Source organism: Schistocerca cancellata, chromosome 9, assembly GCF_023864275.1.
Source record: "Schistocerca cancellata isolate TAMUIC-IGC-003103 chromosome 9, iqSchCanc2.1, whole genome shotgun sequence".
NCBI lineage: Eukaryota > Metazoa > Arthropoda > Insecta > Orthoptera > Acrididae > Schistocerca > Schistocerca cancellata.
In genome coordinates, this window is record NC_064634.1 from 220,196,247 (window position 1) to 220,216,668 (window position 20,422).

At 42.1% G+C, this 20,422-nt stretch overlaps 1 protein-coding gene across 1 annotated transcript in view; it reads right to left on the bottom strand.

The window, feature by feature from the left end:
• Positions 1-20,422, bottom strand: part of LOC126101297 (uncharacterized) — a 557,599-nt gene that overhangs the window by 53,994 nt on the left and 483,183 nt on the right. Inside the window, exons 4-5 of the mRNA XM_049911976.1 lie at positions 8,816-8,899; positions 7,761-8,113 (exon numbers count right to left, since the gene is read on the bottom strand). Coding sequence (XP_049767933.1) covers positions 7,761-8,113; positions 8,816-8,899 — 437 coding nt within the window. The remainder of the gene's footprint in view (positions 1-7,760; positions 8,114-8,815; positions 8,900-20,422) is intronic.

Below are 20,422 nucleotides of genomic sequence, written 5' to 3' on the forward strand. Positions count from 1 at the left end.
CGCATACACCACTACTCCACGTTTACCCACCTTAAAGCAAGCATGGTCGAGCGGTTGAACAGAACAATCAAAGCTCAAATGTGGATGCAGTTTAATCTTCGCGGTTTGTACAAGTGGGTAGATATCCTCTCACAGATAATTACAAAGTATAATCGAACCAAACATAGTACAATAAAAATGAGACCGATCGATGTACGCGATAATTCACTCATGGACACAGTATATTTCCGGATTAAAATGCCCGACCCTCGCAAACAGAGGTTCAATATAGGTGACTTAGTACGTATTTCAAAACACAAGACAGCGTTCGAGAAATCGTACTTACCAAATTGGTCGACTGAGATATTCACAGTGTCCAAAGTGCAGCGAACCAACACTAGGACATATATCTTAAAGGACGGCAAGGGCGAAGAAATTGCAGGATGCTTTTACACGGAGGAATTGCAGAAGAGTTCTGAACCAGATGTATTTCTCATCGAGCGCGTGATAAGACGTCGTGGGAATAGAGCACTGGTTAAATGGCTAGGATTTCCATCATCAGAAAACAGTTGTATCGAAGCTGACATGTTAGTATATAACGAGGAGAGTAGACCCTTATCTCCTCAGTAGCGTACCATGCACGATAGGAGGCACATCATAATAAGAGGTGGAGGTGGTGTTCTCGACAAGTTGCCTGTTGAATTGCACATTCCCGGATATAACTTCTGTGGACCTGGAACAAAGCTTCAGAAGCTCCTGGCACGAGGCGATAAAGGTATTAACCTACTAGACGAAGCCTGCCTTGAACACGACCTTGCATACGCAGCAAATACGGATCTCCCAGCACGCCACGTCGCCGACCGGATATTAGCAGATAAAGCCAAACAAATAAGGCTAAGAAAAGATCTCGGAATAGGTCAACGCGTTGCTGCATTCATGGTTGATAAAACCATGCATGGGAAAATTAAGTTGGGCTTGGGTGTGATGAATTTCAAACGAATTATGAAAGCACCGCGAACAGCTTTGCGAGCAAAGAAGAACAGGAAGAAGAACAACAAACCCGGTTGTTTGAAAAACTGTATTCTCACCTCGATGTCTGCAGCTAAACGTGTGTTCAATTGTGGGAACAAGAAGAAAAACACGACTTCAATTAAACCACCTAGGGTCCTACCGCTACCAAAGACTTCGGGCGGAATTATCCCGTTCCTCGTTCCAGCCCTTGCAGCACTGTCCACTATAGGTTCACTGACAGGCGGTGCCGCAGCTGTAGCCAAAACGGTCAAAAACGCACAGAATGCACAAGCCCAACTAGAGGAAGCCAAAAGACATAATCGCGCTATGGAGGCAGCAGCTATCGGAAAAGGTCTCTACTTGAGACCATACAGGAAAGGACTAGGTCTCTTCATAAATAAAAAAAAAGTTCGTTAGTTATCCTACCCGACCAAGCGCTCACGAATAAAGATCTAGTTAAAATTATTAAACAAAAACTTCACATTCGTGGATTCCGCGGCGTCTTTATGCGGAACACATTACTGAAGACCATGTGGCGAACTAATGAGTGCGGAATTGTAAATTTAGATGTTGCTGGGGGTCCAGGGACCCATTGGGTTGCGTATGTTAAGAAAAGTGCAAATAGAGTTCAGTATTTCGATTCATTCGGCGATTTACAGCCGCCTGAAGAATTACAACGCTACTTCACCGGCAAAAAACGCGTCTTCTACAATGTCCGGCGATATCAGGACTTTAACACATATCTCTGTGGTCATCTCTGCGCTATGTTCCTCATCACAGCGACGGCGAATCCCCTCTAGAATGCGTCATCGTCAGATCAGGTGCGCGATGTATAAAAGAGCTGTCATTGAACACATGACCATCATTTGATGTTTAGATGCAATGTCGTACACTCTGACTTTAAAAGAGCGAGGTTCAGTATTACGCGCAAATTACTTTCCGCCGATTGTTTTAAGTGCAGCGGACTGGAGTATTGCACTGATTGGTCTAGAGACGTATAACAGCATTCCAAATATTACACAGAGCAACAATAAACTACATCTTGAAATTGACGGCCGGAAGGAGATTCTACAAATACAACCTGGTGCCTACGATATTGACGATTTAAACGAACTCTTAAAACAGTCAGAAAAAGGTATTGAACTACGGGCAAACATTAATACCCTTAAATCTGAAATACGGACAGAGAGTGCTACGATCGACTTTACACAGAGACATTCAATTGGTCCACTGCTATGTTTTGCGGATGATCGTCTTTTGGTGAAGGACGGAAGTAAATTTTACCCATACTCCCAGTGAGTACAATCCACGTTGAGTGTAATATTGCCACAAACTCATACCTGAACGATAAATTGATTCATTCAATTTACGGATTCTTTCCTACAGTCGGCACAGGGTATAAGATAGTTCAAACCCCCACAAACGCTATATATCTCCCGGTGACTGTTCAGACACTGGACTACCTTGAACTGCGTATTGTGGATCAGAATAATCAGCTTGTTAACTTTAGAGGAGAAGAGACCATTGTACGCCTGCATCTAAGGCGAGATGGGAATAAGGTATAAAGCTAGCACACCAGGCTCACAACCCATTAGTGCAACGCAGAAGGGCAAGGTGATAACACGCCTTAATTACGAATTCCTCATTTCAGCAGGTTTAAAGCCGCAGAATGACGTCGCTCAACGTAACTCAGTCAGTAGAGTATGATGACCGAATTATTCGTCATGAATACCACTCACACAAACCCTACGCTTCAAGCACATTTAACAAAAATGATGAAATTAGGATTGTTATCCAGCATCAGGATGCGGTAACACTGCCTAGCAAGAGCTTCCTCTATCTGGACTACACATTTAAGAAAGCTGACGGGGCTACCGTAGCGCTCTCGAAGCTCACTCGAAATGCCGTAGCATTCCTGTTTCAAGAGATACGCTATGAAGTCAACGGAATTGAAATAGACCGAACTAGAAATGTTGGCATTACATCAGCCCTTAAGACGTACGTTTCAGCCTCACCCTCTGATTCAGACAGTTGGGAAAATGCTGGGTGGTTCATAGATGCAGCAGATGTGGAGTGTAGACAAAACCGATTTACCACGTGCGTGCCACTAAAAATGCTTAGGGGTTATTTTGAGGATATGCAGCGAATAATTATCAACGCTAAACAGGAACTTATTCTGGTGAGAAGTGCAAGTGACGCGAATTCATTCTCTCAAACAGCTGCAGAGAATGTTCAAATCAAGATTAATAGCATATCATGGAAAATGCCTCACATCACCGTTGCCGACGAGGAGTGCTTGAAGCTCTTAAAAGTTCTGAATGCTGGCACCTACCTACCACTAACTTTCCGATCATGGGAGCTTTTTGAATACCCTGCCCTACCTACAGCGTCCACACATACTTGGGCTATTAAAACATCAGTACAGTTGGAAGCACCTCGATTCATCATACTAGCATTTCAAACTCAAAGGCGTGCTAATGTATCAAAGGACTCAACTGAATTTGACCACTGCAAGTTAACTAACGCCAGAGTCTACTTGAATTCAGAATAATACCCATATGAGAATCTACATCTACAGTGGGACAGCAATGTATACAGTCTGGCATTTGACATGTATGCGAGATTCCGAGCATCTTACTACGAAGGTATTGAAAATGAAGGATGCCTACTCAGCCCACAGAGTTTCAAGAAGCTAGCGCCAATAATCGTGATTTACTGTTCAAAACAGAATGAGATAATTAAATCAGGACCTATAGATGTACGGATTGAATTTGAATCTTCAGCAAACGTCCCTGATCAGGTTTCGGCATATGCTCTCGTTTTGCATGATCGTCTCGTTAACTACTGTCCGCTCACTGGTGTAGTGCAACGAGTTGTATAAATTAATACGCACTCTGCTACCTGTAGCGTAGATGACGATGTTACCAGAAGGTGTGAGGATCGTAGCTGACGTTCAAGGATTTTACTATGATGAGTGCAGGCGTTTCATAATTAAAGACTGTGCATTAATAGCATTCACGCAAAGTGATGGAGTAATAGGAACTTTTGTATCAAGAGTTGAATCGCCGAAACCATTTAAAGACGTCAAGTGCAATAAGACAGTCAGAAGTGCGATGTGGCTAACAAGATTCTATCATGGGATTAAGTGGGACGCCCCTGGCATCTCTTATAAACATTTGCTGCAATTGCTGAGAGTATTTGATCACAAGGAGACAGTAATCTTTGTTAAAGGCGATGAGAAGAGTAGCTGGCTGCGTCGAATCTTCAAATATGCGGCTATCCATAACCTGGAATACTACGATTGTCCACCTATCCATCAACTTAGACAGCGATAATAAATAATTTTTTTCTCCATAAGAATTCTTCTTGTTTTCTTTCTGTGACACCTACTTCCATAGAAGTAAGTTTATTGGTGATACTGTTCGTGAAGCGCATTCGACTGGCGCTGTCTGAGCAGTTTACCTGCTTCCACCTCGCCGGCGCGGCGATGAGTCAACCGTTGAAAGTGACAGGAACTGAGAGAGAGAGTGCTGGGGTCGGCTTCGCCAGATGCCCGCCGTTTAAAGTGACAGGACCACAAAGAGAGTGGCGGGGTCTGTTTGTGACCAGCGGACGAAGTCCAGCACGTGTCATTCAGATTTCATCTCTGTCTTTAAATCAGTAAAAATCTTATAGGTCTCTCTCTGTGCCAGTGCAACGTATATGGATCATGATTGAGGGTCAAATAATAACAAACTCGGGCATTTTTTTACAATAAAATAATTGAATTTATTATTCAATTCAGATTTTGTTTACGACATATCGGTTTACAGTAAAATGATTCACTTTTCTGTCACACTATGTAAGTTTACAAATACATTATTTGTCTACAAGTAAAAATATGGAAGTTCTGATCTTTGCAGATACGTGTTTTTACATTATTCATATATACACTCCTGGAAATTGAAATAAGAATATACACTACTGGAAATTGAAATAAGAACACCGTGAATTCATTGTACCAGGAAGGGGAAACTTTATTGACACATTCCTGGGGTCAGATACATCACATGATCACACTGACAGAACCACAGGCACATTGACACAGGCAACAGAGCATGCACAATGTCGGCACTAGTACAGTGTATATCCACCTTTCGCAGCAATGCAGGCTGCTATTCTCCCATGGAGACGATCGTAGAGATGCTGGATGTAGTCCTGTGGAACGGCTTGCCATGCCATTTCCACCTGGCGCCTCAGTTGGACCAGCGTTCGTGCTGGACGTACAGACCGCGTGAGACGACGCTTCATCCAGTCCCAAACATGCTCAATGGGGGACAGATCCGGAGATCTTGCTGGCCAGGGTAGTTGACTTACACCTTCTAGAGCACGTTGGGTGGCACGGGATACATGCGGACGTGCATTGTCCTGTTGGAACAGCAAGTTCCCTTGCCGGTCTAGGAATGGTAGAACGATGGGTTCGATGACGGTTTGGATGTACCGTGCACTATTCAGTGTCCCCTCGACGATCACCAGTGGTGTACGGCCAGTGTAGGAGATCGCTCCCCACACCATGATGCCGGGTGTTGGCCCTGTGTGCCTCGGTCGTATGCAGTCCTGATTGTGGCGCTCACCTGCACGGCGCCAAACACGCATACGACCATCATTGGCACCAAGGCAGAAGCGATTCTCATCGCTGAAGACGACACGTCTCCATTCGTCCCTCCATTCACGCCTGTCGCGACACCACTGGAGGCGGGCTGCACGATGTTGGGGCGTGAGCGGAAGACGGCCTAACGGTGTGCGGGACCGTAGTCCAGCTTCATGGAGACGGTTGCGAATGGTCCTCGCCGATACCCCAGGAGCAACAGTGTCCCTAATTTGCTGGGAAGTGGCGGTGCGGTCCCCTACGGCACTGCGTGGGATCCTACGGTCTTGGCGTGCATCCGTGCGTCGCTGCGGTCCGGTCCCAGGTCGACGGGGACGTGCACCTTCCGCCGACCACTGGCGACAACATCGATGTACTGTGGAGACATCACGCCCCACGTGTTGAGCAATTCGGCGGTACGTCCACCCGGCCTCCCGCATGCCCACTATACGCCCTCGCTCAAAGTCCGTCAACTGCACATACGGTTCACGTCCACGCTGTCGCGGCATGCTACCAGTGTTAAAGACTGCGATGGAGCTCCGTATGCCACGGCAAACTGGCTGACACTGACGGCGGCGGTGCACAAATGCTGCGCAGCTAGCGCCATTTGACGGCCAACACCGCGGTTCCTGGTGTGTCCGCTGTGCCGTGCGTGTGATCATTGCTTGTACAGCCCTCTCGCAGTGTCCGGAGCAAGTATGGTGGGTCTGACACACCGGTGTCAATGTGTTCTTTTTTCCATTTCCAGGAGTGTATAATAAAATATCCTGCATTACCCCTATTTGACTTTGTGTTTATAACCCTGTAGTCACCTGACCAGAAGTCTTGTTCCTCCTGCCACCGAACTTCACTAATTCTCACTATATCTAACTTTAACCTATCCATTTCCCTTTCTAAATTTTCTAACCTACCTGCCCGATTAAGGGATTTGTCATTCCACTCTCCGATCCGTAGAACGCCAGTTTTCTTTCTCCTGATAACGACATCCTCTTGAGTAGTCCCCGCCCGGAGATCCGAATGGGGGATTATTTTACCTCCGGAATATTTTACCCAAGAGGACGCCATCATACAGTAAAGCTGCATGCCCTCGGGAAAAATTACGGCCGTAGTTTCCCCTTGCTTTCAGCCGTTCGCAGTACCAGCACAGCAAGGCCGTTTTGGTTATTGTTACAAGGCCAGATCAGTCAATGATCCAGACTGTTGCCCTTGCAACTACTGAAAAGGCTGCTGCCCCTCTTCAGGAACCACACATTTGTCTGGCCTCTCAACAGATAGCCCTCCGTTGTGGTTGCACCTACGGTACGGCTATCTGTATCGCTGAGGCACGCAAGCCTCCCCACCAACGGCAAGGTCCATGGTTCATGGGTTGGGGGCGGGGGCAAAGTTATAAGATGAATAAATATTATCACCTACATTGTATGTACTGGGACGTTCAGGATGTACTCTATAATTGTAATTTCTCTCGCAAGCCAGGATTGACCATGCAAAACAAGCGTGATCTTTTGTATTTTCGACATTAATGCATGCCTGCTTATTAGCTATATCTTTAGTTAGCTTGATATAGCTAGACCCTCCATTTAACGGATCGTGGACATGTATATGGATGTCCAGGTGTAGAATTCTGCTGAGTGCCTTAGCTGAGCCTTTGACTTCCACTCGGAAAAGCGGCCCAATATGACACTCAAGGTGGATTTACGAAACCACTCGGCGATCGATGTGCTCCGCGTTATCACGCCATTATCCCCCCAAAGATAATGAATGCTGGCCTCTTCCTGACCGGACTGAACTTTGAAGAGGGGGGGGGGGGGGGGGCATAACTCAATGCAGAGCACTGCACTGCACCTAAAGGCGGGATAACGCGGATTGTCGACTACTCTGAGGAGCTCGGTTTCCAGGACAGGGAGGCATTCGTTTAATAATCCAACAGGATCGCGGTACCCCCCTGCCGGGTTTTCGATGCGAGTGACCGACCTCATCTGCTTCACTAAAAGGGCGGGTTAGAGAACTGCCACTAGCCACAGGATGATCACTAATACTATTTACCGCTAATGATACTGGGGGTCCAGCCGGTGGATGACGGTGTTGGCGATGGTGCGTCATCATCATCATTTAATGGGAGGGGTATGCGTCTTGGTACACGAACCTTGCGCTGGCGGTGTCGTGGGCAGTCAGCTTCGGGAGGGGTAGCGGCGGTGGCGACCGCTCCCCTTGCGGCGGCTGTAGGCGGCCAGTGCGAGCACCCAGGCAGAGATTCGGCGATCTTGCCAGCTGCAGCTTCGCGCACACGTGCTGGCCGCTGCGAGGGACCCCTGCCAGTGCTGCTACCCGTTTGTTGGGACGCCCATGGACGCCCGATAGTTTGGGCCACCGGCGCCGCCGCGGCGTGTCGAGCTGCGGTGATCGGTGCGATGCAAGGTGGGGCGTGTCCTCGCCCACCCCCGAGCCCCGCGCCTGCAACCGCCGCTCGCCGAACACGGGCAATGCCGTGTGATATACCTGTAACATAAATATAAGTTTAATGATCTGGATTTAAAAGAGGTATAAATAATAATTACTATTATAACAGTAAATAATGGTAATTATTTTGGACTAATGATGAAAACTATTCAACTTCTCCGATCTCATTCCACGGCTTCAGCAGTTCATTGCCGCATTCGACAAGCCCCTCAAGCCAGTCAGGCACGTCCAGTTCGTCCTCATCTAAAAAAGTTATTACTGTGTTCGGCTCCCTCGCTCCTCGTGGAATTAGGATCATCTAGAAACAAAATATATGTTACGGCTAGATCAATACACTAGGAAGAAGGGTATATATTAAAAGAACAAGATGATAAAATTATTTAATTTTTTAGCGAGTATGATTTTTACTATTATTAGAGATGTACTTACATTCACGACGAGTTCTCTCCATTTCGAGTTGGCGATCAAACTCTTCTAGCGCTGGGCCGATGTAATCTAGAATGATGGAATATAATGAGTATAATATAAAGTGAAAACTGTTTGTAGAAGAAGTTTGGTGATATAGAAATGAGAGGATGAAGGCGGATATATATAAAAAAAATGAAATATTTATAGAGAGCGAGTATAACAGACACACCAAGTGAAAAGCGGATCTTTATATAGAACTATCCAAAACAGATGTAGCGCTCGTACACGGAGTTAACGGGTAGAGATATCAAAACATTGAAAAAATGTACTTACCAGGTAATGGAACTTGTTCAGGACAAGGCTGATTGACGCCACCTGCTCGCTCCTCAGACTCGATGATAAAGTCCGCGAGTTCAGCTATAACGATGAGATTCATAATTAATAAGAAGAATATATAGGATATAAAGGAAAAAATGATAATTAAAAATAAAAATTATTTACTTACTTGATAATGGCGAGTCATGGAGTCTAAGTCTCTTCGCAGCAGACTCCTGGGTGTTGTTATTCGCTTCATCTTAATAAAACAGATGCAGCACACACACACACACACACACACACACACACACACAAGAACAAACGCACGATGCGGCTGCAACTGAAGAGTGAGAAACATGACCAGGGGGTGACTCCTTATATAAGTGTGATGACGTAGTATCACATGATCTTAGGATGAACGAATGGCTGTTGAGAATTCTGTGGGGGTGGTGAATGAGTTCAGTAGCGCCCCTGAACTAGTCAGATGATTCCTGGACGTGGTGGAGGGCTGAGCATTTTATAATTTATAAAACTATACACAAATAATTCATAGTATCAGTGAAGATCTTATTTAGATTAGAGAGAGGATGATAGTGAGATCATTATGTGTGTGTTAGGATGAATGATTATTATTATTATTATTATTTCTTTTCTTTCTCAGACGTTATGTCTGGTTAAAAATGGAAAGTGACGCGGATCTTGATCAAGCGTGACTTCCTTTTAACTCTACGGTATATGTTACTACGCATTTAGGAACTTTCGGGTAACTGAACAAGTGTCAAAATTACAGATTTCTGTAGTTGCATATATATGTTTGGATGTAGCTGTATTGCGTTGATGTACTGGTGGATATTGTGTGGTATGACTCCTGTAGTTGATAATATAATCGGTATAATGTCAACTTCATCCTGATGCCACATGTCCTTTACTTCCTCAGCCAGTTGGATGTATTTTTCAATTTTTTCTCCTGTTTTCTTCTGTATATTTGTTGTATTGGGTATGGATATTTCGATTAGTTGTGTTAATTTCTTATTTTTATTGGTGAGTATGATGTCAGGTTTGTTACGTGGTGTTGTTTTATCTGTTATAATGGTTCTGTTCCAGTATAATTTGTATTCATCATTCTCCAGTACATTTTGTTGTGCATAGTTGTATGTGGGAACGTGTTTTTTTATTAGTTTATGTTGTATGGCAAGTTGTTGATGTATTATTTTTGCTACATTGTCATGTCTTCTGGGGTATTCTGTATTTGCTAGTATTGTACATCCGCTTGTGATGTGATCTACTATTTCTATTTCTTGTTTGCAAAGTCTGCATTTATCTGTTGTGGTATTGGGATCTTTAATAATATGCTTGCTGTAATATCTGGTGTTTATTGTTTGATCCTGTATTGCAATCATGAATCCTTCCGTCTCACTGTATATATTGCCTTTTCTTAGCCATGTGTTGGATGCGTCTTGATCTGTGTGGCTGTGTTAGATGATGCGGGTGCTCGCCATTTAGTGTTTTGTTTTTCCAATTTACTTTCTTCGTATCTGTTGATGTTATGTGATCTAAAGGGTTGTAGAGGTGGTTATGAAATTGTAGTGGTGTAGCCAATGTACTTATATGAGTGATTGCTTTGTGTATTTTGCTAGTTTCTGCTCGTTCTATAAAGAATTTTCTTAAATTGTCTACCTGTCCATAATGTAGGTTTTTTATGTCGATAAATCCTCCTTCCTTTCTGCTTAATGTGAATCTTTCAGTTGCTGAATGTATGTGATGTATTCTATATTTGTGGCATTGTGATCGTGTAAGTGTATTGAGTGCTTCTAGGTCTGTGTTACTCCATTTCACTACTCTAAATGAGTACGTCAATATTTGTATAGCATAAGTATTTATAGCTTTTGTCTTGTTTCTTGCTGTCAATTCTGTTTTCCGTATTTTTGTTAGTCTTTGTCTATATTTTTCTTTTAGTTCTTCTTTAATATTTGTATTATCTATTCCTATTTTTTGTCTCTATCATAAATATTTATAGGCATCTGTTTTTTCCATCGCTTCTATGCAGTCACTGTGGTTATTCAATATGTAATCTTCATGTTTAGTGTGTTTTTCCTTGACTATGCTATTTTTCTTACATTTCTCTGTTCCAAAAGTCATATTTATATCATTGCTGAATACTTCTGTTATCTTTAGTAATTGGTTGAGTTGTTGATTTGTTGCTGCCAGTAGTTTTAGATCATCCATGTATAGCAAATGTGTGATTTTGTGTTGGTATGTTCCAGTAATATTGTATCCATAATTTGTATTATTTAGCATGTTGGATAGTGGGTTCAGAGCAAGGCAGAACCAGAAAGGACTTAATGAGTCTCCTTGGTATTTTCCATGCTTAATCTGTATTGACTGTGATGTGATAGTATTTGAATTTGTTTGGATATTAAGTGTGGTTTTCCAATTTTTCATTACTATGTTTAGGAACTGTATCAATTTAGGATCTACATTGTATATTTCCAATATTTGTAGTAGGCATTAGTGGGGTACACTATCAAAAGCTTTTTGGTAATCAATGTATGCATAGTGTAGCGACCTTTGTTTAGTTTTAGCTTGATATGTCACTTCTGCATCTATTATCAGTTGCTCTTTACATCCTCGTGCTCCTTTGCAACAGCCTTTTTGTTCTTCATTTATAATTTTGTTCTGTGTTGTATGTGTCATTAAGTTTTGTGTAATGACTGAAGTTAATATTTTGTATATTGTTGGTAAGCATGTTATGGGGCGATATTTAGCTAGGTTTGCTGTGTCTGCTTGATCTTTAGGTTTCAGATAAGTTATTCCATGTGTAAGTCTATCAAGGAATGTGAATGGGTCTGCACTGTAACTGTTAAATAATTTAGTTAGATGTGAATGTGTTGAGGTGAACTTCTTTAGCCAGAAATTTGCTATTTTATCTTTTCCAGGGGCTTTCCAATTGTGAGTAGAATTAATTGCTTGGGTGACTTCATGTTGAAAAATTATCACCTCAAGCATTTGTGGTATCATCTTGTATGTGTCTGTTTCTGCTTGTATACACCGTGCATGCCTGTTATGTTGTATCGGGTTTGACCATATGTTGCTCCAGAAGTGTTCCATGTCGGTTATGTTTGGTGGATTGTTTATTTTAATGTGTGTGTTATCTATTGTTTGGTAAAATCTCTTTTGGTTTGTGTTGAATGTTTGGTTTTGTTTCCTTCTATTTTCACTTTTTTTGTATCTTCTAAGTCGTTTGGCCAATGCTTGTAATTTCTGCTTCTTTTCATCTAACTGCTCTATCGCTTCTTATTGTGAGATTTTACCTAACCTTTTTCGTTTTTTGTCTGATATTTCATTTCTTATAAATTTTGTTAGCTGTCCAATGTCTCTTCTCATTTTTTCTATTCTGATCTGTAGCCTGTGTTGCCATGCTGGTTTTGTGTGTTTCTTCTGTGTCTTGGTTGTTTCTGATCTCTGCCTAGTGTGTATATTTAGTGTAGTGAGTGCTCCTGTATAAATCAGTAGTTGTAGCTCTTCCATAGTTGTATGTTCATTTATTTTGTTGTGTATGATTGTGTTGATAGTTGTTATTGTTGTTTCGACTTGCGGGTTATTTGGTGGTCTATGCAAGAATGGTCTAATGTCTGTATTTGTGTCTTTGTATTCTATATATGTCAGCTGAAATTTTTCTTCTATATCTAACATGTGTGTCACTTTGTGTTCTATTTGTGCTTGTTCTGGTGGCTGTCTTAAGATTTTGTTCTCCTCTGATTGTTTAATTGATGTGTGTTGTTCTTTGTTAGTTTTCTCTTGGATGTTTGAGTCAATTACTGTATTTTCTTCTTCTTCTGATTGCACATTATTTTGTTCTAGTATTTGTCGTTGTTTGATGTTTTCTAATTCTGACTGGGGTATCCTGTTATTTTTTATTATTACATGGATCTGATCAGCTAGTCGTTGTTCTGTTAAAAATTTAAATTCCGGGTATCTGGTAATAAATGTTGTGTATACTTGTGATCTGTATCCAGTTGTGTTTGTTCCTAAGTTTGTTGCTTGGTGATAACAGAACATGAGGTGTCGATTAACTTCATCTGACCATCTCATCCTCTGTCTTTGTTTTCCTTCTAGGGTGGTTGCAGGAAGCATATCCTGCAAAATACCTCTATTTGGATTTAAATCATTTTCTGTGTGGCTAGCAGTGTCGTTACCATTGTGGACGGGCATAGGGTTCAAGCGTTGTCCCCAACCATGGCAGCACTCGTCCAGGGCTTCATTAGTTCTGTCCTGAACTAACTAATCACACTAAAAGCGAGGTTAGCCCTATTAGTGGTTTGTTCTTTTCGTCGCCTTTTACGACTGGCAGAACATACCGGAGGCCTATTCTTTTCCCGGGCCTTCACGAGTATTATTATTATTATTATTATTATTATTATTATTTAAAAGTATGTTATATAGGCGTAATTGGAGGTTGATGGTATTAAGAATGGTGTTGAAGGTAATGTTTTTGGAGATGAATATTGTTAGCTATTTTTTTATTGGTGAGGAGTTTATGGTAGGGAGCGAATATATTTTGAATGAATAAAGAGGAGGTTAAGTATTTTGGGAACATATAGAATTTGAGTGAGTTGATAAGTATGTGAGTTGAGAAGTTTGCTAGGAGCGTGCGATGGATCCCACATGTGCATGTGATATTGACTTGTTATTTTTTTTTTATTTGAGTTGAGAGCTTCGTGTTAAATTGCCTTGCAGAGGTACGTATCTTGACGGGAGCGACGGTTCATGTGTATGTGTGTGTTTTCGAGAAGAACCTGGATTAGGTAATCGGGGTATGTGGTGTGAATAATGAGAATCGGGTGATCAGTTAACTTGGTGAGCGCGTTCTTTGTCCCACAGTGCCACGTAGTCGATCGCCCATTGTGACGTCAAGGGAGTTTCCAACGCGGAAGCAAACATCCCAGTTCGAGCGTGTCGGTTCCCATCTATCGGTGAGAGAATTGCAGCGTTTATGGGGTGAGAGCATAGTTTGTGCTCCATCATCACACGTGCTGGTGGTGGCGTGGAGTCGCGGGCATGTAGCGTGAGTGTCCATCGGTGCAGGGAAATTGCGAACTTTAGGACTGATATAGCATTTAGTGTGTCATGTGATAGTACTTTCCAAACATCTCGGGCGGTTGTGGGAGGTAGGTTGGAACCTGCTCAGAAAAAAAAAGTAATTGGGGTGGAACGTGTCCTTTGTTTGGCACGCGGTTGACAGTTTCCATCGTTTCCAGTGTTAAGTGCTTGCGGGCGACAGTTTCCATCGTTTCCGGTGTTAGCTGCTCACGGGCGGGTGAGGATGTTTATGTAGCCGGACCGTTTGTGGCGCCGCTCGCCGGCTACCTGGCTTAGATGGACAGATATGTGGCTTTCACATGCTGCCGACGGCGCTCGCTCGGGCGGGGGCCTTTTTTTTTCTAAACAGGCTCCAACCTGTCCATAGTTAAGTGCTCGGAGGATGTTTACATAGCGGGACTGTTTGTGGTGAGGATTTGAACTAATTCAGTTGGAGCCCAGACGTCATGGTGACTGCACTGCGATATCAAAGACGTGTGTTCTGACTGTGTTGGAGAACAAGTGAGGACCATACTGCTTCAAATAAAGTCTTCAGTCCCTTCCCCCCTGCAAAATCAAAGGACGTGAATTACGTTACTATAAGTGCAGTTTATTATTTGACACGATTATGATAGGCTACCAGTGAAAAAAAAAAGATAAGTTATGGAGAAAGCTCGTACATGTGATCAATTATGGTGTTGGGGATTTGAACTTGTGATAGATTTTTGTTATGGATGTAAGGGGAATGGCTTTCTCACCGAGAAAATCGGATGTCTTGAATAAATAATAAATGATAATAATACATAGAAGTACAGTTTTCCAGAGAATATCGTGTTGGAATTTGAATTTGGCGCAATTTTCTAGTCGAGGTATGCCTATAATAATAAATGATAATGAATAATAATAAATGATAATAAATGACAATTAATGATCATGATTGTTAATAAATGATAATGAATAATAATAGACAAAAGTAAGGTTTTCAGCCATTATCGTGTAGGAATTTGAATTTGGAGGGAATTTTCTAGTGGAGGCAGGTCAATAATAATAAATAATAATAAATGATAATGAATAACAATGAATGACAATGAATGATAATGATTGTTAATAAATGATAATGAATGATAATGAATTTAATGAATGATAATCAGTAATAATAATAAAGCCAGGTATGGTCTTCGCATGCATTATCGTGTTGGAATTCAAACTTCCCGCCTTTTTTTTTCTTCTGGAGGCTTAGGTTAGTGGACGTAGCACAATTGGACTATTCTCCCGCCAAAAGCCGCCATCTTGGATGACGTCATGCGATGTTGCCAAGTCTATGTGCCGCCATCTTGGATGACGTCATCGCCGCCATCTTGAATAACTTTGGCAACAACGGAGAGTGGGGTGGCACATAGGTTGTCCCCCTACTCCCGGCTTCAGCTCGGCCATCTGGAGTCCCGGGTTTGACCATCGACAGTCCACAACAGTGGTGTCAGAAGCGGTGCTGGTTACAACACTGGTACCGGATTTCCACTGGCACATCTTATGTCGAGTAAGCAGCAGATGTCCTTGTGTAGAGGTGTTTGGTTGCGTTCGTGATGGATGGTTGTACACTTCTTGTTATATCTTGTCATTCAGGAAGTGTTTGTCCATACCAGTAAAGGGAGGAACGTAGGACTGTTACCTGTGCACGAGCACGATGGGGATGGGTGAGTAATATTTCATTTATAGTTTATGTGTCATTCTTTTGTGTTTTAAGGGGTTAAGTGTCATTTAGGATGGACTTTTTGAAGGTGTCTTTTGTAAGGCCAGAGGAGCCTGTAGATTTATCTGAATTCTGCGGAAATGGAGGACATGACAACATAGCGCCTAAGGAATGTAATTTTTGTAACCTGTCAGGTCATGGATTACCATGTACAAAGTGGGTGCCAAAGAGTTGTTTTATTTGTAGCAGATTTGGACATTCAGCGCACAATTGTTCCGAACATAGATGGACGATGATTCGCCGGAAGAACTAAGTTTTAGGAGTAGCAGAGTGAAATTAATACTAACAGTAGAGCCAAAAGCAAGAATGGTGGAAACACAGCAAGCAGCAGAGGCTGTGGCAATCAGTACAGCGGAAGCTGTAGCCGCTCTAACTGAGCAAATTCGGGTACTGTCGGAGGCAAGGATAAGGAACAAAGAAAAATATGAAGTATAAGCGAGGAGATTTGAGGCATTGCAAGTAGGGGAAGGGATTTCAGGTGAAAGTAGATTGCAGTTCGGGGAGGGTTATAGACCATTTGACCTGGTAATCCTGACATTGATTAACCCTTTTTGGGTAAAACAACGGAGGATGTGTTGGTATTCCTTAATGACATTATCACAATGGCTGAGGCCAATGGGTGGTCGATTGTTGTAATGTTGAGAGTGGCGAATTCCGCTTGATAGGGGATGCCAAGTCGTACGTACTGTACCATGAAACGTTTAACAATGTGGGGACGTTTGCAGAGCTTGTGGCTGGGTTACGCCAGAGGTACCAAAGACAGAATAGTACCAGGTTTTTTCGGGAAAAATTAAGTGCGTTAATTATGAGAAGAAATGAGACTGTGGAGGTTTCCTCAGACAGGATTGGAAAGCTGAATCCACAAACGTTCGAACTGTTACCACCGAATGGGGAGACGAATAGAGTGCTGTTACAGGAGGCCGAGAACAGGGCGTTAGACGTGTTTTTGCAGGGAGTACATCCGGCGATGTCACGTCGGGTGGGAATGGAGAATCCCAGTGATGTTGCAGCTCTAAGGGTTGCCACATACTTAGAGTAGGTGGAGTATGTAACGAAGCAAAGAGTGGAGCATAACGTTCTGGCAGCGGAAATTAAATGTTTTGGTTGTGGCCAGGTAGGGCATATTAGGAAGCAGTGTCAACGTAGTTGCGGTGTTACTTGTGTGGGAAAATTGGTCATCGGGCAGTGAACTGCAGGTGCAAAAGTAGGGGGGCACTTCGGCGACAGCAGCCGTTTAACGAGAAGGGACTGCTTCAACCACCGGAGGGCGGTCCCAGTGAAATTAGGTAACGTGCTTCTAGGTGCACAGACGGAATGCTGCTTATTAGGCTTGGTGAACGTAAGGAAACAGAGGTTTCTGGTTGACATGGTGGCACACGTGTCTCTTATTAGTCTAGACCTAGTTAGCAGGAAAAGGCTTGAGCCACCACGTTATAGGTTATGGTGGGTGGCGGATAGTAAAGTGGAGTCATTGGATACGACGATACTTCAATTTGTTATAGCATGAACTAAGTTTAGTGAGCAGGTAGAGGTGTTACCATGTGTGGGTGAGGGGTATTTGGTGATTCTCGGACAGGACTTCCTTGACAAACATCGTGCGAAGATAGATCTTTGGCAACAAACAGTGTCGCGCAGTAGAAGAATGTTTTGCAGGGGGGACACGGTTGCAAATGGACGAATGTCGCAAGGTACATGTAGTGTCCCTTTTGCAATTTTCACCATTATCGAGGTAAAACATAAATAAAACTGACTGTGTGTGACTCAAAATGAACTGCAGACATCGATTTATCTGCGAAAGGTAATAACACAAACTGTAAAAATATACCATACAGATCGATAGATGTAGAAAAGACATTATGAGATTATAACGTGTAAGTAAATAAAAGAAGTATTATTATCTTCGTAAGATTATAAAACACAATGCAGTGCTCATTCTTCTGTCTAGTCCGTTTTGTTCTGTTCGTTCTGGTGTTAGCTGGAATAAGGTACGCAAGCTACTGTGTTGCGATAGCATTTGTTTTTGTCGTAACGTAATTGCAAATATTTAATTGTGTAAACTGTGTCCTAGTAAGAATATATTAGTATAAAGTGATCTCCGTGTGTTATTTCAAGAACCTACGCCACATTTATCTTACGAAAAGAATAGATAATGAAAATTATTTAGCATGTTTCCAGTTGCTACGGAGCGAGTAACAGTGATCTCTGACGTTAACAATTAGCCGCCATTACGCGGTACATTTAAAAATATTTTTTCACAGCACAATGTCTGATAGCCGGAGAGAAAGAAATTATGTAAAAATATTCATTGAGATTAATTGAAGGAATCGAGTGAAATAATTTTATTAAAACTTGTCTATTTTCTGTGATAGTAATAATTTCAGATCAGTGAACTGGAGCTGAGTAATACTACGCTATTGCATTTACAGTAATTTGTATGGAGCCTGGCGCTCGATAAAAACAGATATAATACGTAATTGGCAACCTACGCAATTCATTATTTTGCTTATTATCTCTCTTTTGTATTTTTTTGAAAGCTAAACGTAAAAACTAACTTCACTAAAAATCAGTAACAGATAACAATAGATCAAAGGACAAAAAAATTTACTAGGAAGTGTTTCCTCTACATAAATACTTACATTATTTTTTCAGAGATATAATATACACTTAACAGTAGACCAAGAACGGGGAGCTTTGAGGGATGAAGTAGTGAAGGCAGCAGAGGACCAAGTAGGTAAAAAGACGAGGGCTAGTAGAAATCCTTGGATAATAGAAGAAATGTTGAATTTAATTGATGAAAGGAGAAAATATAAAAATTCAGTAAATGAAGTAGGCAAAAAGGACTACAAACGTCTCAAAAATGAGATCGACAGGAAGTGCAAAATCGCTAAGCAGGGATGGCTAGAGGACAAATGTAAGGATGTAGAGGTTTATCTCACTTAGGGTAAGATAGATACTGCCTACAGAAAAATTAAAGAGACCTTTGGAGAAAAGAGAACCACTTGTATGAATATCAAGAGCTCAGATGACAACCCAGTTCTAAGCAAAGAAGGGAAAGCAGAAAGGTGGAAGGAATATATAGAGGGTCTATACAAGGACGATGTACTTGAGGACAATGTTATGGAAATGGAAGAGGATGTAGATGAAGATGAAATGGGAGATATGATACTGCGTGAAGAGTATGACAGAGCACTGAAAGAGCAACTGACGGCCCTGGGAGAGCCAGTACTGACAAAACTCTACCGTCTGGTGAGCAAGATGTATGAGACAGATGAAATGTCCTCAGACTTCAAGAAGAATATAATAATTCCAGTTCCAAAGAAAGCAGGTGTTGACAGATGTGAAAATTACCGAACTATCAGTTTAATAAGTCACGGCTCCAAAATACTAACGCGAATTCTTTACAGATGAATGGAAAAATTGGCAGAAGCCGACCTCGGGAAAGAATATTGGAACTCGTGAGACAATACTGTCCTTACGACTTTTCTTAGAAGGAAGATTAAGGAAAGGCAAACCAACGTTTCTAGCAATTGTAGACTTAGAGATAGCTTTTGACAATGTTGACTGGAATACTCTCTTTCAAATTCTAAAGGTGGCAGGGATAAAATACAAGGAGCGAAAGGCTATTTACAATTTGTACAGAAAGCAGATGGCAGTTATAAGAGTCGAGGGGCATGAAAGGGAAGCAGTGGTTGGAAAGGGAGTGAGACAGGGTAGCTTCTCCCCAACGTTACTTACAAAAACTTTGAGGTTCGCCGATGGCATTGTAATTCTGTCAGAGACAGGAAAGTCTTGGAAGAGCAGTTGTACAGAATGGACAGTGTCTTGAAAAGAGGGTATAAGATGAACATCAACAAAGCAAAACGAGGATAATGGAATGTAGTCGAATTGAATCGGGTGATGCTGAGGGAATTAGATTAGGAAATGAGACACTTAAACTAGTAAAGGAGTTTTGCTATTTGGGGAGCAAAATAACTGATGATGGTCGAAGTAGAGAGGATATAAAATGTAGGCTGGCAAGGGTAAGGAAAGCGTTTCTGATGAAGTGCAATTTGTTAACATAGAGTATAGATTTAAGTGTCAGGAAGTCGTTTCTGAAAGTATTTGTGTGGAGTGTAGCCATGTATGGAAGTGAAACATGGACGATACATAGTTTGGACAAGAAGAGAATAGAAGCTTTCAAAATGTGGTCCTACAGAAGAATGCTGAAGATTAGATGGGTAGATCACATAACTAATGAGGAGGTATTGAATAGAATTGGGGAGAAGAGGAGTTTGTGGCATAACTTGACAAGAAGAAGGGATCGGTTGGTAGGACATGTTCTGAGGCATCAAGGGATCACAAATTTAGCATTGGAGGGCAGCGTGGAAGGTAAAAATCGTAGAGGGAGACCAAGAGATGAATACTAAGCAGATTCAGAAGAATGTAGGTTGCAGTAAGTACTGGGAGATGAAGAAGCTTGCACAGGATAGAGTAGCATGGAGAGCTGCATCAAACCAGTCTCAGGACTGAAGACCACAACAACAACTCCGCCCTGAACGGTTTTGATCTCACGATGCACGAGGAAATCGGAATCAACATCTCTGTTTTGTCTCCAGACAGTCTGAAATCACGCCGTGTGATTTTTTCTTGTGAGGAGTCCCTCAGATAAACTGTTTCTGTCTTGTCTCCACCAGATGACGACAAATGCATTGAAAAACTTAATTTCAGCTGTTGTGATCGCACTCAAGCAAAATATGGGATGAATTCACTATCGTCTGAAAGTTATCTGTGAAGCCGAAATTATCATTTAGAATTGT